Source organism: Lithobates pipiens, unplaced genomic scaffold, assembly GCF_037356315.1.
Source record: "Lithobates pipiens isolate NorthernLeopardFrog02 unplaced genomic scaffold, aLitPip1_a1.2 Scaffold_51, whole genome shotgun sequence".
NCBI lineage: Eukaryota > Metazoa > Chordata > Amphibia > Anura > Ranidae > Lithobates > Lithobates pipiens.
In genome coordinates, this window is record NW_027507874.1 from 2,098,188 (window position 1) to 2,120,182 (window position 21,995).

Sequence of the window (21,995 nt, forward strand, 5' to 3'; positions counted from 1 at the left end):
CACTGATGTAACTGAGACATTTAGCCTGCATTCACATTTGTGTGTGTCAGGTATACATATAAAATCACTTTCCTGACACCACAGAAATATGCTTCCCTTTAGAAGATACACAGCAGTGCCATTAATTGTTAATGACACCCTCATGCATTGGCACAAAAATTCAGGGTGCTGTGGCACCATGTTATTTTGAAGAAGGGTTCCACCTCCAATTTGCTTACCTTTGCAGAACAAGCTGATATTAGGCCTAATGACTACACTTGTAGGCAGGACTTTCAAGCATGTCCCTTTACCTCCCCAGTGGGCAGCATTCAGCAGAAGTGATGGTAGATATGACCTCAGGGGGGCATGATATACATAGGAATACTGCCTCTATTTACATATCAATGCCACGGTCCACGGCTATTTACATATTAATGCCCCTGCTATTTACATATCAATGCAGGTGAGTCATCTGTACATGGCAATAGGGCAGAGCTGGACAGCAGCAACAGAACTTTACACTGAGATATCAGGACACAGCATGGGGCTAAAACTTCAAGGGATACGGGCAATTAAACTGGGATAGTTGGCAAGTATGAAGCAGCTGCTTTGGGCCCCACAACAATGATGGGACCAGGGCAGCTTCCCCTTTTGCCCTACCTTAAAACAGTTGTGCCTGTTACCACAGGAATGCCGGTTATTGGCTTTCCTTTCCTCAGCCACTGACAACGCTGAGGAAAGGAAATGCAGAAAAACGTAATTTGTTTACATGTGATCTGCTGTGATTGGATACATGGCTGATCACATGGTAAAGAGCCTACAGCACTGGCTCTTTATGGCGATCGGTGGTGCACACTATCAATTGCGGCGTTGCATGCCCAGAATGGTAGAACTACATAAGACGCCCTCCCAGAACAAGACCGATCCTGCCCGACCGTCATTCTACAATACTTTTGCAGAGTGCTGTATGTGTTGCAGTTTAACCACTTGCCAAATGTGCTATAGCCAAAAGACGACTACAGCACTGTCAGCTAATTCCCCTCGGGCAAGCTTTGGTTCTTCAGAAACAGTTGATCACCAATCGCAGTAAAGGGCCAATTACAGTGGCCCTTTACTATGTGATCAGCTGTGTCCAATCACAGCTGATCACAATGTAAACAGACTTGCCGATTATTGGAATTCCTTTCCTCATTCACAGCGTGTGGAAAGGATAGCCGATAATCGGCAATTCATACAGGAGACATTTGCATTGATAATCGTGCAGCGTCATCAGTGCCCATCAGTGCAGCCCCATCTGTGCTTCCTCTCTTCCTCATCAGTGACCATCGGTGCAGCCTCATCAGTGCCTCCTCATCAGTGCCCATCAATGCCAACTCATCAGTGCCCATCAGTGAAGGAGAAAAAATGTATACGTGTGTTACTAGAAATGAGTGATCCTGCCAGGAAGTAGTCAAAGTCAGCAGCCAATCAACGCTCTCCCTGTCCTGCAGTTACACATATAAAGGAGGCGTGTATACTGTATGTGTGGCTGCAGGGTCGGGAATGCCTCCGCTGCTTATGATTGACTGTAAGATTTGATAGCTTCCTGGTGGTATAGATCAGGTGACTTCAGACATTTGTGCCCATGAAGCAAAGTGTTTCTTACTCACCTGTGCTGATCTCTGGAGGGATTTCCTCCTCCTTACATGGATCATCATCCCAAACATACGGCTCTTCTTCATCATCAACTTTAATAGAATTCAGACCTTCACCCTGGATAAGACACAGTTCCTTATATTTACTCTGCAATGAAAAAAATATCAGTTTTAATTACAAATTTTGACTTCTGGCACCTGATCTTCCTGAGGGATCTCCTGATGTTCCTGTGTGGAGTCCCGGGAATACAGAGGACGGGGACATCTCTCTGGGGGATTTCTGTTACTGGATCCATCTGTAGGAAACAGAAACATTGACTTAAAGCGGTAGTAAACGCACTGAAGTTTTATTTTTATTTTTTTGACGTGCAAAGAAAAAAAGCATAATGAGCTAGTATGCACCGCATACTAGCTCATTATGAAATACTTACCTTAGAACGAGGCCCCGACATCTGGCCCGATCCACGCCAAGGTAGCTGACATGTTCCCTTGGCGTGTCTTCCGGGCATCGCGGCTCCGGCGCTGAGTGGCTGGAGCCGCGATATTGTCACACATGCGTGCGGGAGATTTCTTTCTGGCAGGGTCCGGCGTCTGCCGGACTTTCAGCCGAGAATCCCCTTGTGCGCATGCACAGGGGATTCTGAGAGGGGAATATCTCCTAAACCGTACAGGTTTAGGAGATTTTTTTTTTTTACCTACAGGTAAAGCCTTATTATAGGCTTTCCTGTAGGTAAAAGTAAAAACAAATTACTATACAACCACTTTAATACATTGGGGGAATTAACCACCTGACCTCCAGAAGTTTTACCCCCTTCATGATCAGGCCTTTTTTTGTGCTTTTTTCCCACAAATAGAGCTTTCTTTTGGTGGTATTTGATCACCTCTGTGGTTTTTATTTTTTAAACTATAAACAAAAAAAGAGCAACAACTTTGAAAAAAAAAACAATATTTCTTACTTTCTGTTATAAAGAATATCCAATAAAAAAAAAAAAAAAGTTAAATTCTTCATCAATTTAGGCCAATATGTATTCTGCAACATATTTTTGATAAAGAAAAAACTCAATAAGCATATATTTATTGATTTACCCAAAAGGTATAGCATCTATAAAATAATAAAAAATAAAATATATATAAATTATTATTTTTTTACTAGTAATGGCGGCAATTAGCAACTTACAGCGGGACTGCGGACATTCTAACACTAACTGACACTTTTTGGGGACCAGTGACACCAATACAGTGATCAGTGCTAAAAATATGCACTGTCACTGTACTAATGACACTGGCAGGGAAGGGGTTAACATGAGGGACGATCAAAGGGTTAACTGTGTGCTTAGCCAGTGTACTGTGTGAGGTTCTTTTACTAGGGGAAGAGATGGGATTTATTCATGGCTTTGCAGGGACACAAACTCCATCCCTCCCCCCTGTCAGAACAGCGATTTGCCTTGTATACACAGGTAGATTGCAGTTTTGTGTCTCTGCTGATGATCGGTGGGTGCTGGAGGACATCGAGTACCCTCCACCTGCCGATCGATTTCCCCTGTATAAAATCACAGCTGAAGCAGCAAGTTGGCGGCGATGCGCACCCCTTACCCAGAAGAGTGAGATCATATATATAAATATATATATATATATATATATATGTGTATGTATGTATGTATGTATATGTGATTTGGCGCACAGATGCTGCTTTGTAGCGGTAAAACTGCTATAGGGCGGACTTAAAGTGGTTGTAAACTTCCATTGATTATATGTACCTATAGGTAAGCCTTTAATAAGGGTACTGTAAATATCTCCTAAACGTGCACCATTTAGGAGATATTTAGTGTACATGTAGCTGATGACATCATCGTGCATGCGCTCTGAAGGAACAGCCACCCATGGTGTTTCTTCAGAGCCCCGTGCCATGACCGGCGGATCCCGCACGCATGCGCAGAAGTGACTTAACGCAGCTCGGGCCAATCCCACAGCCGGAGTCCGCGGATCCAGAAGGAAGATGGGTGAAGATGGATGCAGCCTCCGGCAGTGACAGCACATCGGTGGAGGGCTTCGTTTGCAGGAAAGTTTCACATAATATGCTAGTATGTGATGCATACTAGCACATTATGCCTTTACTTTGCAGGTCAGGAAAAAAAAAGGCCAGAGTTTTTTTTTTTTTACTCTTTAAAGAGGTTAAAGCGGACCTTCTGCCCCTGTTATTTTAACTTTGGAAACATTTTTTTTTCTGCAAGTAAATACCTTATACAGCCCACTTCTTATTTCTTGTCTGGTAAAAAGCCTAGGCTTATGACATCATGCACAGCTCTCTCTCTCTTGAGATTTTGCCAGGAAGGGAGGGGGTGAGTCATAAGAGGGACAATGAGAGCTGCAGAGCTGGAGGTGCGTGTCTGTGCAAATCCAGGAAGTGAACAGGCAGCACCTTCAGCTGCCCACAGTTAAAATGGTTGCAGCCAGATTCAGTGGAGTGAGATTTCTGCAGCACGGTCAGACATTCCGTCGGCAAAATCCGTCAGATTTTTTCCAACGGATTTTGGCCCAAACTTGTCTTGCATACACACGGTAGCACAAAGTTGTTGGAAAATCCAATTGTTCAGAATGTTCGTAGAAGACGTATGAAGGGACTATAAAGCGGCCAGTAGCCAAAAGCTTTCATCTCGTAATTTACTCTGAGCATGCGTGGCACTTTGTCCGTCGGAATTATCTACACACAATCGGAATTGAAACGATCGGATTTTGCTGTCGGAAAATTTTAGATCCTGATTTCAAACTTTGTGTGTCGGAAATTCCGACGTAAATATTCAGATGGAGCTCACACAGGATCGGATTTTCCGACAACACGATCCGATCGCACATTTTCCATCGGAAAGTTCAACTGTGTGTACAGGGCATTATAGTAAATATAAAATAATATATAAAATAATATGCAAAGTGGTTGGAGGGAAGCTTCAGAATGACAAAGATGTTTTTATTACAAATTACGTGAGCAGACTGCAGTTCCTCTTTAACTAAAACTGGAGCAGACAGAATCTGAAGCAGCCCCACATAGTAACCAATAAGGTTCTAGCTTCACCTTGTTTAGTTAAAGGGGTTGTAAACCCTTTGTGTTTCTTCACCTCATCCTATGCATTAAGGTGAAAAAACACCTGGCGGTGAACGCCTCCCCCCCCCCCCCCATTTTACTTACCTGAGCCATGAAAACTCACCCGGCGGGGATGCACTGTCTCTATGCCTAGGGTTCTTGGCTCTTGATTGGATAGAATGATAGCAGCACAGCCATTGGTTCCCTCTGCTGTCAATCGAATCCAATGACGTTGGGGGGCGGGGCCGAGTCATACATTCGGCGGCTATGGCTGATGGACTCGGGAGCACGCCTGCAAGGTAACCTCCTGGGGGTTATCTTATGCGGGGAGGAGCTGTGAGAGCCGAGCGAGGGACCCCAGAAGAGGAGGATCGGGCCACTCTGTGCAAAACAAGCTGCACAGTTGAGGTAAGTATGATATGTTTGTTATTTATTTTTAATTTTTTTTTAATAATCAAAGATTTACAATCACCTTAAGCTTTAAAAATGAAAGCTAAAAGCCGACTGGTTTCCATGCGCAGTTGCTATACAAGAAATAAAAGTCTCCTCTTACCCGGTGATGTGAGGGACAGCCGGTTCTCCATCATGACGTCCTTCTAGATCCTTGGGTCCTTCTCCCATGTATCTGAATGTCTGCTCTTGCAAGAAAGACTGCCCAGCAAAGCTTATGCAGTAATAAAACTATAAAATAAACACTAAAAAAATAACACTTTTTCAGATGCCTAGGCAGAGGGGACCTTAGAGACCTCCAAGCATTGACCTATTATGCAGGACAGGCTTTGTAAATGTCCCAGAAGTTTTCTCTTTCCTGACTCCCATTCTAGTTCCTTTCTGCAGGCCAGGTACAACAAATGATTCCATTCCTCGCAGATAGTCGTATTTATATGGCTCCAAGAAAAAGGACGCACTTATTCAAAAAATACGGCTCTAGCACCATCAGAGCTGACCATCTAATGTTCTACACATCCGAGGACTTGCAGCAAGATGAGGATTTGTTGATTTGAAATAATCCCCCCCATCCAGTCCACACACAGTGCTGATCCCCTCTTCTCTCTTCTTCCTCTCACTATAAAAAGACATTCTTTTTACACTTCTGGTCTACAACAAAATGGCACTAAGAACACTTCCTTCTCTCATATGGAAGACTGCTGCCCTCTGCTGGTGGCTCTGGAATAAACGTCTCTGCATTCACCTGGTATCGGCTAGATGGCAAATATCACATCGTGACCTCAGAGATACAAGTCAGGGAATTTGGTAGTAGTGAGCAGGCATGTACTGGCCATCAGGACTACCGGGAGTTTCCCGGTGGGCTGATGGCTCAGTGGGCCACTCTGATGTAAGGGGGCTGCTGATAGGACACTCTGCTGTAAGGGGCTGCTGATGGGACACTCTGATGTAAGGGGGCTGCTGATGGGACACTCTGATGTAAGGGGGCTGCTGATGGGACACTCTGATGTAAGGGGGCTGCTGATGGGACACTCTGCTGTAAGGGGGTGCTGATGGGACACTCTGCTGTAAGGGGGTTCTGATGGGACACTCTGCTGTAAGGGGGTTCTGATGGGACACTCTGCTGTAAGGGGGTGCTGATGGGACACTCTGCTGTAAGGGGGTGCTGATGGGACACTCTGATGTAAGGGGGTGTTGATGGGACACTCTGATGTAAGGGGGTGCTGATTGGACACTCTGTTGTAAGGGGGCTGGTGATGGGACACTCAAAGTGTAAGTGGGCCAGTCTGGATGAAGTCCAGGGCCAAATTTCTGTCCCAGTCCAGCCCTGGTAGTGAGGATGATTTACTAAAAGCGTGCAAAATCTGGTGCAGCTCTGCACAGAAACCAATCCGTTTCCAGGTTGTATTGCCAAAGCTTAAAGTGGTTGTAAACCCTTACAAACCACTTTGACCTATAGGTAAGCCTAGATTAAGGCTTACCTGTAGGTCCAAGCAATATCGGTTTAGGAGATATTTACTATAAGACAGGCATCGCTGTCTATGGCACATGCGCCGCAGACAGTGGCGCGCAGGCGCATTATCGCTGTTAGCAGCATGCCACTGCTAACGGCGATATGCCGTTAGTGGCGGCTCCCGCGCGCATGCGCAGGAGTGACGTCATCGCTGCTCCGGCGCTGTGAGTGGCCAGAGCAGCGATACACGGAAGAATATGGATGCTCCGGACTACAGGGGATAGCGGTGACATCGCTGGCTTCTGTGTCAGGTAAGTGACACATAATGGGCTACTATGCGATGGGAAACAGAGAAAGTAAACCCATCATGGTTTACTTCCTCTTTAATTGAACAAGCTGAAGTCAAAAGCTGATTGGCTGCCATGCAGAGCTGCACCAGGTTTTGCACTCCCTCATTTTAGTAAATCAACCCCACTGTGTTTCCGAAATTGTCAGAATCAGAGATAGGAGTCTGAAAGGTGAGCACATGCGATTTACAAATCATAATTCACATTTACCGTCCATCCAATAGCACAAGAATGTCGCATAAGCAGGTGTGTAACTACAGATCATGGCAAAATTTTGATGAGGCCCTTGGAGTCTGATCACATAATTTGTAATAAAAACATTGTTGCCATTCTGAAGCTTCCATCCAACCACTTTGCATATTATTTTATATATACTGTGATTCTGTACTTGCCAAATATGCTGCAGAAATCCCCCTCCACTGAGTCTGGCTGCAGCCATTTTAACTGTGGGCAGCTGAAGCTGCTGCCTGTTCACTTCCTTGATTTACACAGAGGCACACCTCCAGCTCTCATTGGACCTCTTATGACTCACCTCCCTTCCTGGCAAACTCTCACAAGAGCTAGTGAGAGAGAGCTGTGCATGATGTCATATGCCTAGGCTTTATACCAGACAAGAAACAAGAAGTGGTCTGTATAAGGTATTTACTGGCAGAAAAAAAAAATGTTTCACTATCCAAAGTTAAAACAACAAGGGCAGAAGATTTAATAGACGAAAAGATGACTGAAGTTCCGCTTTAACGTGGGTGCAAACCCGATTCATGAAATCTGACCTGGGCACATATATCTGTAGTGTTTACTTATCTCTCTCCAAAGCCCTAAGTCCCGTGTCTTTCTGCTGCTCCGTTCTTCTGTTATCAGCATGATAACTTCTGACAAGTTTTCTGACACAGGAGATAAAAGCAGCTGGAAATTTGTGTCGGGGAGGGAACTTAAAGATAGATTAGCAGAGAGCTTGTCTATTCACAGCACAGCTCTGCAAGTTTAATTGTGGAAGGGGGATGTGCCTTTCCTCCAATCAGCTCTCACACGGTGTAAGCCCAGACTCCCCTCCCACTGCTGGAAAAGGAAGAAAATTTTCTAACACCATGTACACCTTCTAAAGAGTGTAGAAAGCCGAAGACAGCAGATATACTGTACATGTAGGGAGATTTGTTTCATCTCTGAGTATCATTTGAGGCTGACTGGTAACATGTGAGGGTTTACATTCACTTTAACATAAGGCATGTCTATATCAGTAATAGGTAGCAGGAGAGCTGTCAGCATAGCCAGTACATTACTTGGGACAAGAGCTGTGGTTGTACACTCTCAGGGGAGGTGGGCATCTGTGCAGGGACTTACCTTTGACTCTATTGTTCAGTTACCTACCCTGTCCTCCTCAGAAGCTCACAAGTCTCTTTCAGCATCTCAGTGTAAATTATAAACCTACCTATAGCTTTTTTTTTCAGAGAATACTCTAGATGCAGGAACTCACCAGGAGACAGCGTGGCACATCAATTGGTGGGTGTTGCCAAACTGCAGTGGGAGTGTCTTAAATGGGCATTAAATACCAAAACTGTATGTGTTGAGTTCTGGGGTGTACTACGTACAGAGTGCAAAGTTCAGAAGTGCGCTACATACATAGCGCAGGTGTAAGGAAAGACCTAATGTGCACAGGCTAAAACAGGTTCCTTTTCGTGCTCACATTGGCTAATGCATATACAAACGTGCTTGCACACACGCGAGTTGTCACGCATTCTCGTGCGCGACAATGCCCACGTGCACCTGTGACAGATGTTGGTGCCAACCAGGCTATTTAACCACTTGCCGACCAGCCGCCGCAGTTTTACTGTGGCAGAATGGCATGGATGGGCGACACATAGTTATGTTACGTCACTTCACCCTGTGGCCACAAGGGACGCGCGCGTCGCCGAAGGCGCGTGCCCGCTGCTCTCCCCTGGAGCCAATGCGAGTGCCTGGTGGTCGCAATCACCGCCGGGATCCTGCGATCGCTGCTGACACACCGAGAACAGGGATCTGTGTGTGTAAACGCAGTTTCCGGTTCTCAGAGGGGAGAAGAGACAGATCGTCTGTTCATACAGTGTATGAACAGCGATCTGTCATCTCCTCTACACAGTCCCCTCCCCCCTTCAGTTAGAACACACACTAGGGAACACAATTAACTAATTAATTAATAACTTTTCCGCAAACCAATCAATATACGCTTATCGCAATTTTTTTTACCAAAATATGTAGAAGAATACATATCGGCCTAAACTGAGGAAATTTTTTATATATATATATATATATATATTGGGTGATATTTATTATAGCAAAAAATAAAAAATGTTGCATTATTTTCAAAATCGTCTCTCTTTTTTTATAGCGCAAAAAATAAAAATTGCAGAGGTGATCAAATACCAATATCAAATATAATAAAGGAAAGCTCTATTTGTGGGAAAAAAAGGACGTTGATTTTGTTTGGGTGCAACGTCGCACGATCGCGCAATTGTCAGTTAAAGCGACGCAGTGCCGAATCGCAAAAAGTGCTCTGGTCAGGAAGGGGGTAAAATCTTCCATGGCTGAAGTTGTTAAGGCCCAAGCCTATTTCTGACACTTGTTGTTTACAAGTTAAAAAATCTGTATTTTTTTCTCGAAAATTACTTAGAACCCCCAAACATTATATATATATATATATATTTTTAATAGAGACCATAGAAAATAAAATGGAGATTATTGCAATACTTTATGTCACACCGTATTTGCGCAGCAGTCTGCTGGAACTGCTTTTTTGTGAAAGAGGATCATTTGCCGTGAATAAATATATTGGGGTTATGGCAGATATCTGCTGCCATAACAATGATATAGAACATAAAAATAGCGACGTATATCTGTATCTCTGGTTCAGTGCTGCTTTGTCTTTCAGCCTCCTGTGTATACTGCGTTCCCGTTATCCTGATTCCAGTTACTGACCCGGCTTGCCTGACTACTCTTTAAACTCCATCTGCACCAACTCTGGCTTGTGCTTGACCTCCGCTTCTGTCTGCTCCATTAGCTTCTATTGCACCTATTGGCTCCTGACCCGGCTTGTACCCAGACCACGCTAGTGCCTGCCCTGTACCTGATCTGTCCCACCAGTGTATGACCCGGCTTACCTGACCCTGCTTCCTGACACATCCTGCTGTTCTTCAGTCTGCCAGACTGCTACAAGTGCATGCCTTACCTGCCCTCTGTCGCCAGTACCAGCTTGCTTCAGTCTGGCATTCTCCAGCTGCCCACCAGCTTGTTGGAGCCATCTGACAACTTCTCCTGCCCTGCTGCTAGCAAGACTTACAGGCTCTCGTGCCATTATGCACTCCTGCACCTCCTGTCTACACTATAAAGGGCCCAAGGCAGAAGTGTATTCTTCATCGTATCAGGCTCTGCTACCAGGTATGTGATAGCAGGTTTCAGGAGTGTGTTACATACACAGTGCAAGTTTCATGAGTGCTCTACATACATAGTGCAGGTTTCAGGAGTTCTCTGTGTACAGAGTGCAGGCTTCAATAGTGAGCTACATACAGAGTGCAGAGTTTAGGTGTGCACTATGTACAGGGTTCAGGAGGGTAGAGTTCATGAGTGTGCTAAATACAAAGTACAGGGTTAAGGAGTGTACAACATTCAGAGTGCAGGGTTTAGGACTGCACTATGTACAGAGTGCAGGGTTTAGGAGGGCAGAGTTCAGGAATGTACTACATACAAAGTGCAGCGTTCAGGAGTGCACTGCGCAAAGAGTCCAGCTTTCAGGAATGAGCTACAGAGTGCCGGATTCAAAAGTGTGCTAACTACAGAGCATCAGGGTTCCGGAGTGCACTACACACAGAATGCAGAGTTCAGTAGTGCACTACGTACAAAAAGCAGGGTGTATGCTGTGTATAAAGTTCAGGATTTCAGAGTTCAGGAGTGTGCTACATATATAGTGCAGAGTTTAGGAGTTCTCTACGAACAGAGTGCAGGGTTCAGGAGTGTGCTACGTACAGAGTTTGGAGTTCAGGAGTGTGCTACATACAGAGCATTAGGGTTCAGGAGTGTGCTACGTACAAAAAACAGAGATCATTAGTGCACTACACAAAGAGTGCCTGGTTCATTAGTGAACTATGACTGCAGGGTTCAGGAGTGCATTTTGTACAGAGTTCAGGATTTTAGAGTTCAGGAGTGCGCTACACACAGAGTGCAGGGCCCAGGAGTATGTTATGTACAGAGTTCAGGATTTCTGAGTTCAGGAGTGCACTACTTATAGAGTGCAGGGTTCGGGAGTGAGCTGTGTACAGAGTGCAGTGTTCAGGAGTGAGGTGCATACAGAGTTCAGGGTCCAGAAGGGAGCTCCACACAGAGTGCAGGGTTCAGGAGTGAGGTGCATACAGAGTGCATAGTTCAGGAGTGAGCTGTGGTTTAGGGTTGCAGAGCTCAGGAATGGAAATCTCACTAGCCACTTTATAACCAAAAATGTCTTCCTCTTATCCCTCAAATTGCCCACCTCCCTCAGTACACCGCTTTCCTCCCACGCCCAAATCCCTCTCCTTGACAGCACCTGATAGAGAACACTGCTGCAGAAGAACAGCTACAATGTGCCTCAGTAGAGAGAGAAGAATGTAGGCTGCAGGGCTGGCACAGGCTTCAGTAGCTGCTGCTTCCAGATCAGCACAGCTTTATACATCCCCTACCCCTCCTTTCCTCTTATGGGAATGTAGAGGGCAGAGAGGGTTCAGTCTTAGTCTGTAGGGTTCAATATTGAGTTGGCCCACCCTTTACAGCTATAACAGCTTCAACTCTTCTGGGAAGGCTGTCCACTAGGTTTAAGAGTGTGTCTATGAGAATGTTTGACCATTCTTCCAGAAGAGCATTTTGTTTACTGCTTAGTGTGTATGGATTGTCTTCACAACTTTTCATTAATTACCTAATTTATACACCCTGTTTAGAAGCTGGGTGTGGTCGCGCTTCACCATCTTTATCTTTTGTTATACATTTTTGTAGGAACACATTGTGTATTAAGTAGCAACCATTCACAAGATTTATACACATATAGTAGCGCAGAAGTATTTCTAGTTTTTAGCCCCACAACATATTGCTGCCACCGCCATGTTTCACGGTGGGGATGGTGTGTTCAGGGTGATGTGCAGTGTTAGTTTTCTGCCACACAAAGCGTTTTGCTTTTAGGCCAAAAAGTAAAATGTTGGTCTCATCTGACCAGAGCACCTTCTTCCACATGTTTGCTGTGTCCCCCACATGGCTTCTCGCAAACAGCAAACAGGGGTTCTTATGGCTTTCTTTCAACAATGTCTTTCTTCTTGCCACTCTTCCATTTAGGCCAGATTTGTGGAATGCATGACTAACAGTTGTCCTGTGGACAGATTCTCCCACCTGAGCTGTGGATCTCTGCAGCTCCTCCAGAGTTACCATGGGCCTCTTGGCTGCTTTCCTGATGAATGCTCTCCTTCCCCAGCCTGTCAGTTTAGGTGGACGGCCATGTCTTGGTAGGTTTGCAGTTGTGCCATAATCTCTATTTTCGGATGATGGATTGAACAGTGCTCAGTGAGATGTTCAAAGCTTGAGATTTTTTTTATAACCTAACCCTGCTTTAAACTTCAATGCAACTTTATCCCATAATGCTGTTTGTTGATTAAGGTTCAATTAACAAACCTCTGAGGACTTCACAGAACAGCTGTATTTATACTGAGATTAAATACACACAGGTGGACTCTATTTACTAATTAGGTGACTTCTGAAGGCAATTGGTTCCTCTAGATTTTAGGGGTATCAGAGTAAACGGGGCTGAATACAAATGCACGCCACACTTTTCAGATATTTTATTTGTAAAGAAAATTGAAAACCATTTATCATTTTCCTTCCACTTCACAATTATGTGCCACTTTGTGTTGGTCTATCATATAAAATCCAAATAAAATACATTTATGTTTTTGGTTGGAACATGACAAAATGTGGAAAAGGGTGGTCTGAAAGGGCAGGTTAAACCGAAAGTGGATCTAACAGGAAGTGACATCATGGGTAGGAGGGAATACATTTGACCATTTGGCTTTTAGAGCGGACATAGAGCACTTCACACTCAGGCGGTTTTCAGGTGTTTTAGAGCTAGAAATAATGTAAAGTGCCTCCTATTCATTTCAGTGTGACTGTTCACACTGGGGTGGGGCACTTATGGGACGTAAGGAAAAGTCCTGCAAGCAGCATCTTTGGGGTGTTTGGGAGAGCTGTATTTATAAATGAATGGGCAGCGATTCCGAAGCGCCGCAACACAGGTGCTTTTAACCCCATCTTTGGGGTTAAAAGCTCCCTGCTGGCGGCCGAAAATTGCTGCTTAAACACTGGTAAAGCGCCGCTAAAACAAGCAGCACTTTTGCGATAACATGGCCCCAGTGTGAAAGAGGTCTTATTGGTAAGCAGCTTTTATCAAATGCTCCGACCAAGCAACGACTTCAGTTTTGCAACACAGATTTATATAAAAAAAAATTTTTTGCAACCGATACTTTGAGGTGCGATTTGCATTCATACAAAATGAATAGGCGCAAATCACACTGCAAAAATTTGCATGTGATTTGAACAGGAATGCAGTGCGATTACTGTCCAAAAGTTTCCTGCACCACTCCTGTGTGAATTCAGGCTTGTTATAGTGAAGCTCACACAGAAGTGGTGCAGGTAACCTCCCTGCATGATGGGTTCCAACAGCTCTGGCTCCCACCGGCTGTGAACATCTACTGCCTCCTGCCTCTCCCATGGCTTTATTCCCCACATCTCCAGCGGCTTTCTCCCTCAGCCTCCAGCAGTTTGAGCCATCTCCTTGCAGTGCTGACAGTACAGACAACAGGGATTCTAATTGGTCAGCACCATCACATGGACAGCGCTGACTTATCAGAAGCCGTCTAGCCCATACTATCAGGGAGACAGGATAGGAGAGAAAGCCCCGGGGACCCCAGACCAGTGAAACGGCTTTTTGGTGCCTGACAGTGGGGGATCACAGCAATCTGGTACGGTGGGACTGGGGTCCAGTGGATGGCTCGAACCACTGGGGGCTGGGGGGAGAGAGCCACTGGAAATGCGGGGAATAAAGCCATGGAAGAAGCAAAAGAAGCCCAAGCCGCAGATGTCCACAGTCAGATCAGGAGCTGGTGGAATCCGTCATACAGGGAGATTTCCCCGCTCCCGTGTGAACTCAGGCTCAAAATCACCATGACAAGGCAGGGTTCACACAGGTCCGGTGCAGGAAACCACATGCGATTCAGACAGGAATCACATTAAATTATTTGCAGTGCGATTTGCACCTATTCATTTTGTATGGATGCAAATCACACCGCAAAGTATTGATACACGGTATCGGCAAGTACTTGACTAAAAGTATCAGTACTTGTACTCGCCGATAAAAAAAAAAAAAAAGGGTTTCGCTACATGCAAGTGCTTCCTGCCTAGGAAAGCCCCCTCCTCCAAACTGACAAATGTCCTAACAAAATTGCCTAGGTGGTCTGAAAGGGCTCCCTAAACAGGAAGTGGATCTAACAGGAAGTTGCATTGTAGGTAGCAGGGAATACGCATGACCATTTGGCTTTTGGAGTGGACATAGAGCTGACCAGGAGATGAAAAGATAAGCTGTCCTTACCAAACGCGCTGACCAAGCACCAACTCCATTTTGGCCAATAAGAGAAGCATGGATCAACCTTTTGAGCATTCTACTTATTGAAATACATGTACACATTTTTGTTAGAAGGACTTGATCGTTTTTGTTGACTGCGTATGCAGGTGTGGCTAGGTTCACTATATCATTTATAAACATTACCCTATTCAATCCTTTGTAGAGGTTTATAAGTCTTTATTAAATAAAGATACTTCTTTTCATGTGTAAATGCCTATGCTTTCTTGAAGATGGCTATACAGCCTGAGACAAATACTGTATTTCACAAAGTAAAACAGAAAGAGAGAGTGGTAGGGATGGAGATGAGGTGAGCGAGAGATATCGGCAGAGGACGGGCAAAGAAGACACACATTCATATGAAAAATAAAAAAGACACATTAGATTCCTTATATATATATATATATATATATATATATATATATATATATATATATATATATATATATAAGATTAAACTCCGACACGCTTATGCAGGAACCTCTTCTCCCTTGTGCGAATTCAGGTGGAAGTTAAGGTAGGACTTCCTTGAAAACCGTTTCCCACATTCAGAACATGAAAACGGACGATCGCCGGTGTGAATTCTCTCATGTCTGACCAGAGCTGACTTATGGGTAAAACATTTCCCGCACTCTAAACAAGAATACGGCTTCTCTCCCATGTGAGTTCTCTGGTGTCCAATTAGATGCGACCTACAAGAGAAGCCTCTCCCACATTCAGGACATGAATACGGGTGGTCACCGGTGTGGACTCTCTGGTGCTGGACCAGATTTGATTTATTGGTAAAACCTTTCCCGCATTCAGAGCATGAATAAGGTCTGTCACTTGCGTGGATTCTCTTGTGTCTAGCAAGATCTGGACCATCGGTGAAACATTTCCCACACTCGGAACACAAATATGGCTTCTCCCCCGAGTGAATTCTCTGGTGTCTCACCAGAAGTCTCCTCCATGAAAAACACTTCCCGCATTCAGAACATGAGTAAGGCTTCTCCTCCTTGTGAGTCCTCTGATGCGAAAGAAGGTAACCCTTCTGAGAAAAACGTTCCCCACAGTCAGAACAGGAAAACGGCTTCTCGACTGTGTGTGTTTTTTCATGTGTAGAGAGGTTGGACCTGTCCGTAAAACACTTGCCACAATGAGAACATGAATACGGCTTCTCCCCGGTGTGAACTCTCGCGTGGGTAATCAGAGAGGACTTCCAAGAGAAACATTTCCCACATTCAGAACAGGAAAATGGCTTCTCCCGTGTGTGAGTCCTTTGATGTTCAATAAGTTTTGTTCTCACAGTAAAACATTTGTTACAGTCAGAGCAGAGAAATAATCCACCTCCAGGAAGACTCTCCCTGTAAGTAGATGGATCAAAAGAGAGATCTCCAGGATGAACTTCTAGATGAAGCTTTTGAGAAACAGGCTTTTCTCCTGAAGAATTGGGGGTGGTGTCATTGTAATTTGTTTCACAATTTGGAGTAACAGCAGGACATTTCCTCAAGTTAGTCCTAATGTATCGCCCATCTGGAGGAAAGGTACAGAATAGAATTGCTTTTAATAAAAGACTACAGTTGAAAGAAAGGACAAGATTTTGAGATTAAAGAGTTGTTGGCTCAAAAGAAAGGGGACAAGCTCAGCAGCGTACGTTAACGATGTTAAATGTGCAAATTGGATCAACAACCGATGTAGGTACTTTAGTGAATTGTTCACTCGAGATTTGTGTAGTACTGTACGTGGGTGGGATGCCCATTTCAATCTGTAAATGTATATTATCTATGTCTGTACTATGCCTGTTTCTGATAAAAAGATGGAACAAGAAAAATTAGTTAAGGTGTAAGACGCTGCTCTGTGACCAAGCCCCTGTGGTCGGGTGAAACGCATCAGAAGGCATGGCTGGGGCAGCACTGGCTAAGGCCACAAAAATCAAACATATTTTATGAGCACCAGGTTTAGTCTTGAGCGGTGTCTTACACCTCATATTCAAGCACTCTTCAATCAGTGAATGGAGGCCTGCTCCCATATCGTGAGTACTGATAAGAAAATATTACAGCCTCTGCTTGGAGCGGTGCCTCAAACTGTTCATTATCACAGAGAAAAATGATGCGTTTCTTGGCTTAAAGTGGGAGTCCGCCGTTTTTTTTTTTTTTTAAAAGCCAGCAGCTACAAATACTGCAGCTGCTGACTTTTAAAATAATGACACTTACCCGCCCAGCGCGCCCGCGATTTCGGCACCCAAAGCCGATCTCTCGATCGTCTCTCGGGTGCTGCCGCCGCCATCTTGGGTATGGGAATCAGGAAGTGGAGCCTTTCGGCTTCATTTCCCGGTTCCCTACTGCGCATGCGCGAGTCGCGCTGCGCAATAAGGATGGTCCCCGCTGTCTCTGGGATCCGTGTGTTTCCCAGCAGGCAGCGGGGGACCTTCGGAAAGGGGCGTAGATTCTGTGGAAAGGGGCAGACCTTCTGCAGAATCTACGCTGGAAGTGGGTGCAGATACCTGTACTGTACAGGTATCTGCACCCCCCTCCCCCCTGAAAGGTGCCATTTGTGGCGCCGGAGGGGGGGAGGGTTCCAATGAGCGGAAGGTCCACTTTAGGGTGGACCTCCGCTTTAATCATTACATCTTCTGTAGTAGCTCTAATAGTTTACATGTCAGATTGGAACAAAAGTTTAAAAAAGCCATTCTGAGGATTTTGGATCTCACAAAAACTGGTAGGACTTATACAGTTCTAAGAGTATGACTATCCAAGCTACAAGAAACAAAAGTAAAAGCCCACCCCCAGGCTAAATAGATTTTAAATAGGAGCCTCTGGTGTTAAAAAGCAGCTCAAGCTACAATACTTTCCTTCAGTCCTAAGCTGTCCCCAACATTACCACTTGCTATCCCATGCTCTTGTGGGTTGAATGATGCTAATAGATTGAGCACATACTGTGAGTGCAGGGCATCTGAGGGGCAGTCACTTCCCCGCAGAGCCCTTCATTTACAGTGAACTGTGCAGAGAACGACCCTAGTATCAAAAGTCATTACAGCTCTCTCCATTAGTAAAGGCTGCAGAAACCTCAGAGAAGGTGAGTATTAAAAACAACAAACAAGAAAAAAAAAATACTACCAGTTGGGGGCCACAATGGGGAATGGGGATAGATAGATAGCTAGAGGTAAACTCCATAAAGGTAAGACTAGAACCGGCCATACATGGATCAAAATTCAGACGGTTCAGCGGGGACTAGACGAATTTCGATCCATGTATGGGCAGACTGATTGCACCCAAGTCAATCCATCAATCAACTTGGGTACAACCCGCCTGCTGGATTTTTGTACATGTGATTGCTTGTTACAGTGATCATCACTGTAACAGCAATGGTTTGAACTGTCATGAATGGCTTTCTTTCATGACTCATTGTTTACTATTGTGATGCTGTGATTCACCACAGTTATCACATGCTACGAGGTGCTGTGATTGGCCCAGGTACCATGTGATCACTGGTGACAAATCACAGAACACACACAGTAGTAAACCATGATATCAGGAATGGATTCCTTTTGTGACTGTTGTTTACTATGTGAGATGTGATCGCCCAGCAATCACGTGGTATCTGCGCTGCTCACAGCAGCCCGATACTAAGCACCTCAATCCACTGTGCCCAGTGGACACAGCAGTCACAGATAGCGTTGCTGTGCACTCCAGTGCTCGTGAGCGAGGCGATCTATGGGTATGTTGCTGTGCCTGTTCAAGCCACTGGCCTGCAGTAAAATTACTGTTGGCCGGTCGGCAAGTGATTAAGATCTAACTGTTCTCAAGCAAATATACTTTTAGACTTCTTCAACAATATCAATTGCGGCAGTCAAATGTACATGTGCAGAACAGAGAGGGGCCAGGAGCTGAACCCTCCTGACATTGGAAGGGAACCATGATTGGACATTTTTTTTTTTTTCCCCTCGAGAGCAGTTAACATATATGAGGTAATTGGCCAATTCAGTCATTAACAGCATCAATCATCTTACATCTATGGCCATACTGGAGATAGAACAAAAAGAATCTGAGAATCATTCCCATATTTCATATTCATTACTCACCTCTGCTGATCTCTGGAGGAATTTTCTCCTTACATGGTTCATCTTCCCTCACATACGTTTCAGCCGCTTCCTCTTTCACTTCATCGATAATTACATTTTCATCCTGTGTAACACATAACAAGCAAAATCAGCTAAGACAAAACAGAACATCACTGTTGGGTTAGGCCAACTAAATCTGTTCATACATCAGAAGACTCTAAAGACAGGCCTACCATCTAAATCAGGATTTCTCAACCAGGGATTTTCCAGAGGTTGCTAAGGATTCCTTGAGTAATGAGCAATTTCTGTCTCTCAGATAAGTTCCCATTGACACCATTGATCTTTTTAGCTCTCTGTAAGGGGGGAATTCATCTCAATGACCACAAGAGTAAGGAGCGTTCTTCCTATTGACCATCACACTAACGTATCATGGGTTGTAGATACAGTCATTATCGGAAAGCTATTTCAAGGGTTCTTCTCTGTGTTGAAAGGGTTGGGAAAAGTTGACCTAGAAGTTAGTTTAAGTGCTAATTTGAACATAGATATATTTTGCTACATCCACCTTAGAGCTGCGGGCAGGCTGCCCATAGTAGTGGATGCTGGACGCGGACACATTTGAATGTCAAAATTTGACATGCGGGTGGGAACGGTTGTACAGATTAAGCATGTCAGATTTTGAGCCACATCTAAGGGGCTGCACACAGTTCCGAGGTGAATGCACACACAGCAAAAAGTGGCTCAGCATGTAGGTTGGGTCTCAGCACCCATCTGAATGAGCCATAAAGCACTAATGAGATTTACATTGGAAATTGGCTTAATTCTGAAATGCTCTGTGCAAATTTCCCCCACTGTACATTCATAAAGGACCTTTAGTTCCAACTACCTGATCATCCTGTGGGATCTCCTGATGTTCCTGTGTGGAATCCTGAGAATAAAGGGGAGGGGGACTTCTCTCTGGTGTATTTCTGTTGCAAGATCCATCTGCAGAAAATATACATTTGGTCACATAAAACAACAGCTACAACGTTCTATAATACTGTATTTGAACCTTAAAGTGGACCTTCCCTCCCAAAAATGACTTTTCCTTCCTGCTCCCCATATTTTATTTTTTTTACAATTTTTCTACTTCTGCCCAGCCTCCTGAGATATCCCCGTCACAAATCCCAGGAGGCTGCAGGAGCAGAGACACATAAGGGCTGATTTACTAAAACTGGATTGTGCAAAATCTGGTTGAACAAGCTGAAATTAGAAGATGATTGACTATCATGCACAGCTGCACCAAGGTTTGCGCTCTCCAGTTTTAGTAAATCAAGTTCACAGTGGGTAGACTAGGCTGTGCATCATCAGAGGCCATATGCAATAACATGGAAGAGACAGCCAGCTCCTGGTGATGTCAGAGAAGAGATAGTGATGCAGGACCTGAACTTTTGCAGCAGCAGAGCAGCTGACTGCAGTAGGACAACAATGGATTTGCAGGGCAGGTGGGTAAGTGAATTAAGAACAACCCTGCATATCTGCTAGGAATATGGAAAAGCAAACAACAGAGATTGGGGGGGGGGAAGTTCCTCTTTAAGATGTTGTGGCCTGGTTGGACCTTGTAGGAGAGCCCCCATCTCTACCCCCCCCCTTTTCTTTCGCCCCCTTCTCTCTTATTCTCAGGCAAGTATTTTCTGCTGCTCTTCCCACACTTTGTCTCCTCCATCTACTCTTCCCCACTCACCCTCTTCTCTCTTTCCTCCCCCATTTTGATGCTTTTGTGAATAATAGCAGATTCTTACCCCCCGCCCCCCCCCCCCCTTTTTTTTACACCACATATTAAGGTGCTGGCTATCAATGGCAAAGAGTATCCTTCATTGACCGTTGCACTGCATTGTTCTCGCTCTGGCTCTTATCTTCATGTGCATTGTTTGGTAGTAATTTCAGTCTTCATTGATATATACAACTGTGAAAAACCAATAAAACTCTTTGTAAAACAAGAATACAAACTGATAAAGGTTAAAGCCTAAGTGTAGCTAAATTTGAAAACAGGGTAATAGAACTATGGGCCATCACAGGCTCTCGTCAGGAAAGCCCAACTCTGCCTGCCCTTTCATAGAAGCCTTACTACAGCTTCTATGAATCAAACCGGATGTCTCAATGGAGACACTTCTATAAAAGGTGGAGCTGAACAAAAAGGGCAGACATAGTCAGGCTCTCTTGATGCCTGTGACAGCCCCTTAGTTGTATTAACCGCTGCAACACTGATAAGATTATGAAGCAGAATCAGCACAAGGGACACATCCTACTAACTGCGAGTTATGTGCCTTGTGCCGATATTTCATGTTCTAAGTTAGCTATCCTTAGGCTTTAATAAACAAATATGGTTAATAGTTGAGATAGATCAGCCATCCCAAGACAGGCTAAGGTCTATGGCACCCTGAAGGGTAGAATAACCAATTCCACTAACAGGATGTGTTTATTAACCTGAAATATACAACCACGAGTAGACACAATAATGAATAAAGCATTTAATGAACAAAGCCTCTGGACAAAAAATAATAAAAAATCTGTTCTGGATTTAGTGTTTATTACTCACCTGTGCTGATCTCCATAGGAATTTCTTCCTCTTTAATCCCCATGTGTCCTTCTTCCTCCTCCTCAGCTTTGATGTCTCTCTGAGTCTCTCTGGTGTCTCCAGGGTCTGTGAATAAAGATGAGAGTGAAGCCCCCTGTACTGAGATGTATGAGAGACCCCAGAGAGTGTGTGTGGGGGGAGACTGGTCACGTCTCTTGGCTGGTAACACACAATGACATGATGTGAGGAGGAGAGCCGGAGTCTAATAGAGGCTGATGGCTCCTGACTCCCCCACTGGGCACATACTGTCTCCCCATTACTGTCTACTGGCAGAGGAGGGGGGAGAAGAGATTGTTGTAGGGACTGAACAAGGAAAATCTGGGACTCTTTTCTAGCTTGAGACTGCATTCACACCTGAAACACGTTTGGCGTCAAAGTAGCTTTTCTGAGTCTAGTGTTTGCTACTCACCAATGGTGATATATGGAGAGATTTCCTCCTCTTCCTTTTTAATTACTTGTAGTTCCACCTCTTTACTTTTGACCTCTGTCTGAGTGGCTCTGGCGCCTGTAAATAAAGAAGAGGGTGAAGCCCCCTATACTGAGATGTATGAGAGACCCCAGAGAGTGTGTGTGGGGGGAGACTGGTCACATCTCTTGGCTAGTAGCACACAATGACATGATGTAAGGAGGAGAGCCGGAGTCTAATAGAGTCTGATGGCTCCTGACTCCCTCACTGGGCACATACTGTCTCCCCATTACTGTCTACTGACAGAGGAGGGGGGAGAAGAAAAGATTGTTGTAGTGACTGA

The 21,995-nt window shown here is 44.7% G+C and overlaps 2 protein-coding genes across 2 annotated transcripts in view; one reads left to right on the top strand and one right to left on the bottom strand.

The window, feature by feature from the left end:
- The window catches only part of LOC143957179 (uncharacterized), a 77,617-nt gene that overhangs the window by 54,148 nt on the left and 1,474 nt on the right, over positions 1-21,995 (bottom strand). The window contains exons 5-10 of the mRNA XM_077467330.1: positions 21,656-21,751; positions 21,208-21,312; positions 19,516-19,613; positions 18,654-18,756; positions 1,812-1,909; positions 1,629-1,731 (exon numbers count right to left, since the gene is read on the bottom strand). Coding sequence (XP_077323456.1) covers positions 1,629-1,731; positions 1,812-1,909; positions 18,654-18,756; positions 19,516-19,613; positions 21,208-21,312; positions 21,656-21,751 — 603 coding nt within the window. The remainder of the gene's footprint in view (positions 1-1,628; positions 1,732-1,811; positions 1,910-18,653; positions 18,757-19,515; positions 19,614-21,207; positions 21,313-21,655; positions 21,752-21,995) is intronic.
- Positions 1-21,995, top strand: part of LOC143957104 (uncharacterized) — an 88,041-nt gene that overhangs the window by 38,261 nt on the left and 27,785 nt on the right. The gene's annotated exons all lie outside the window — the stretch shown is intronic.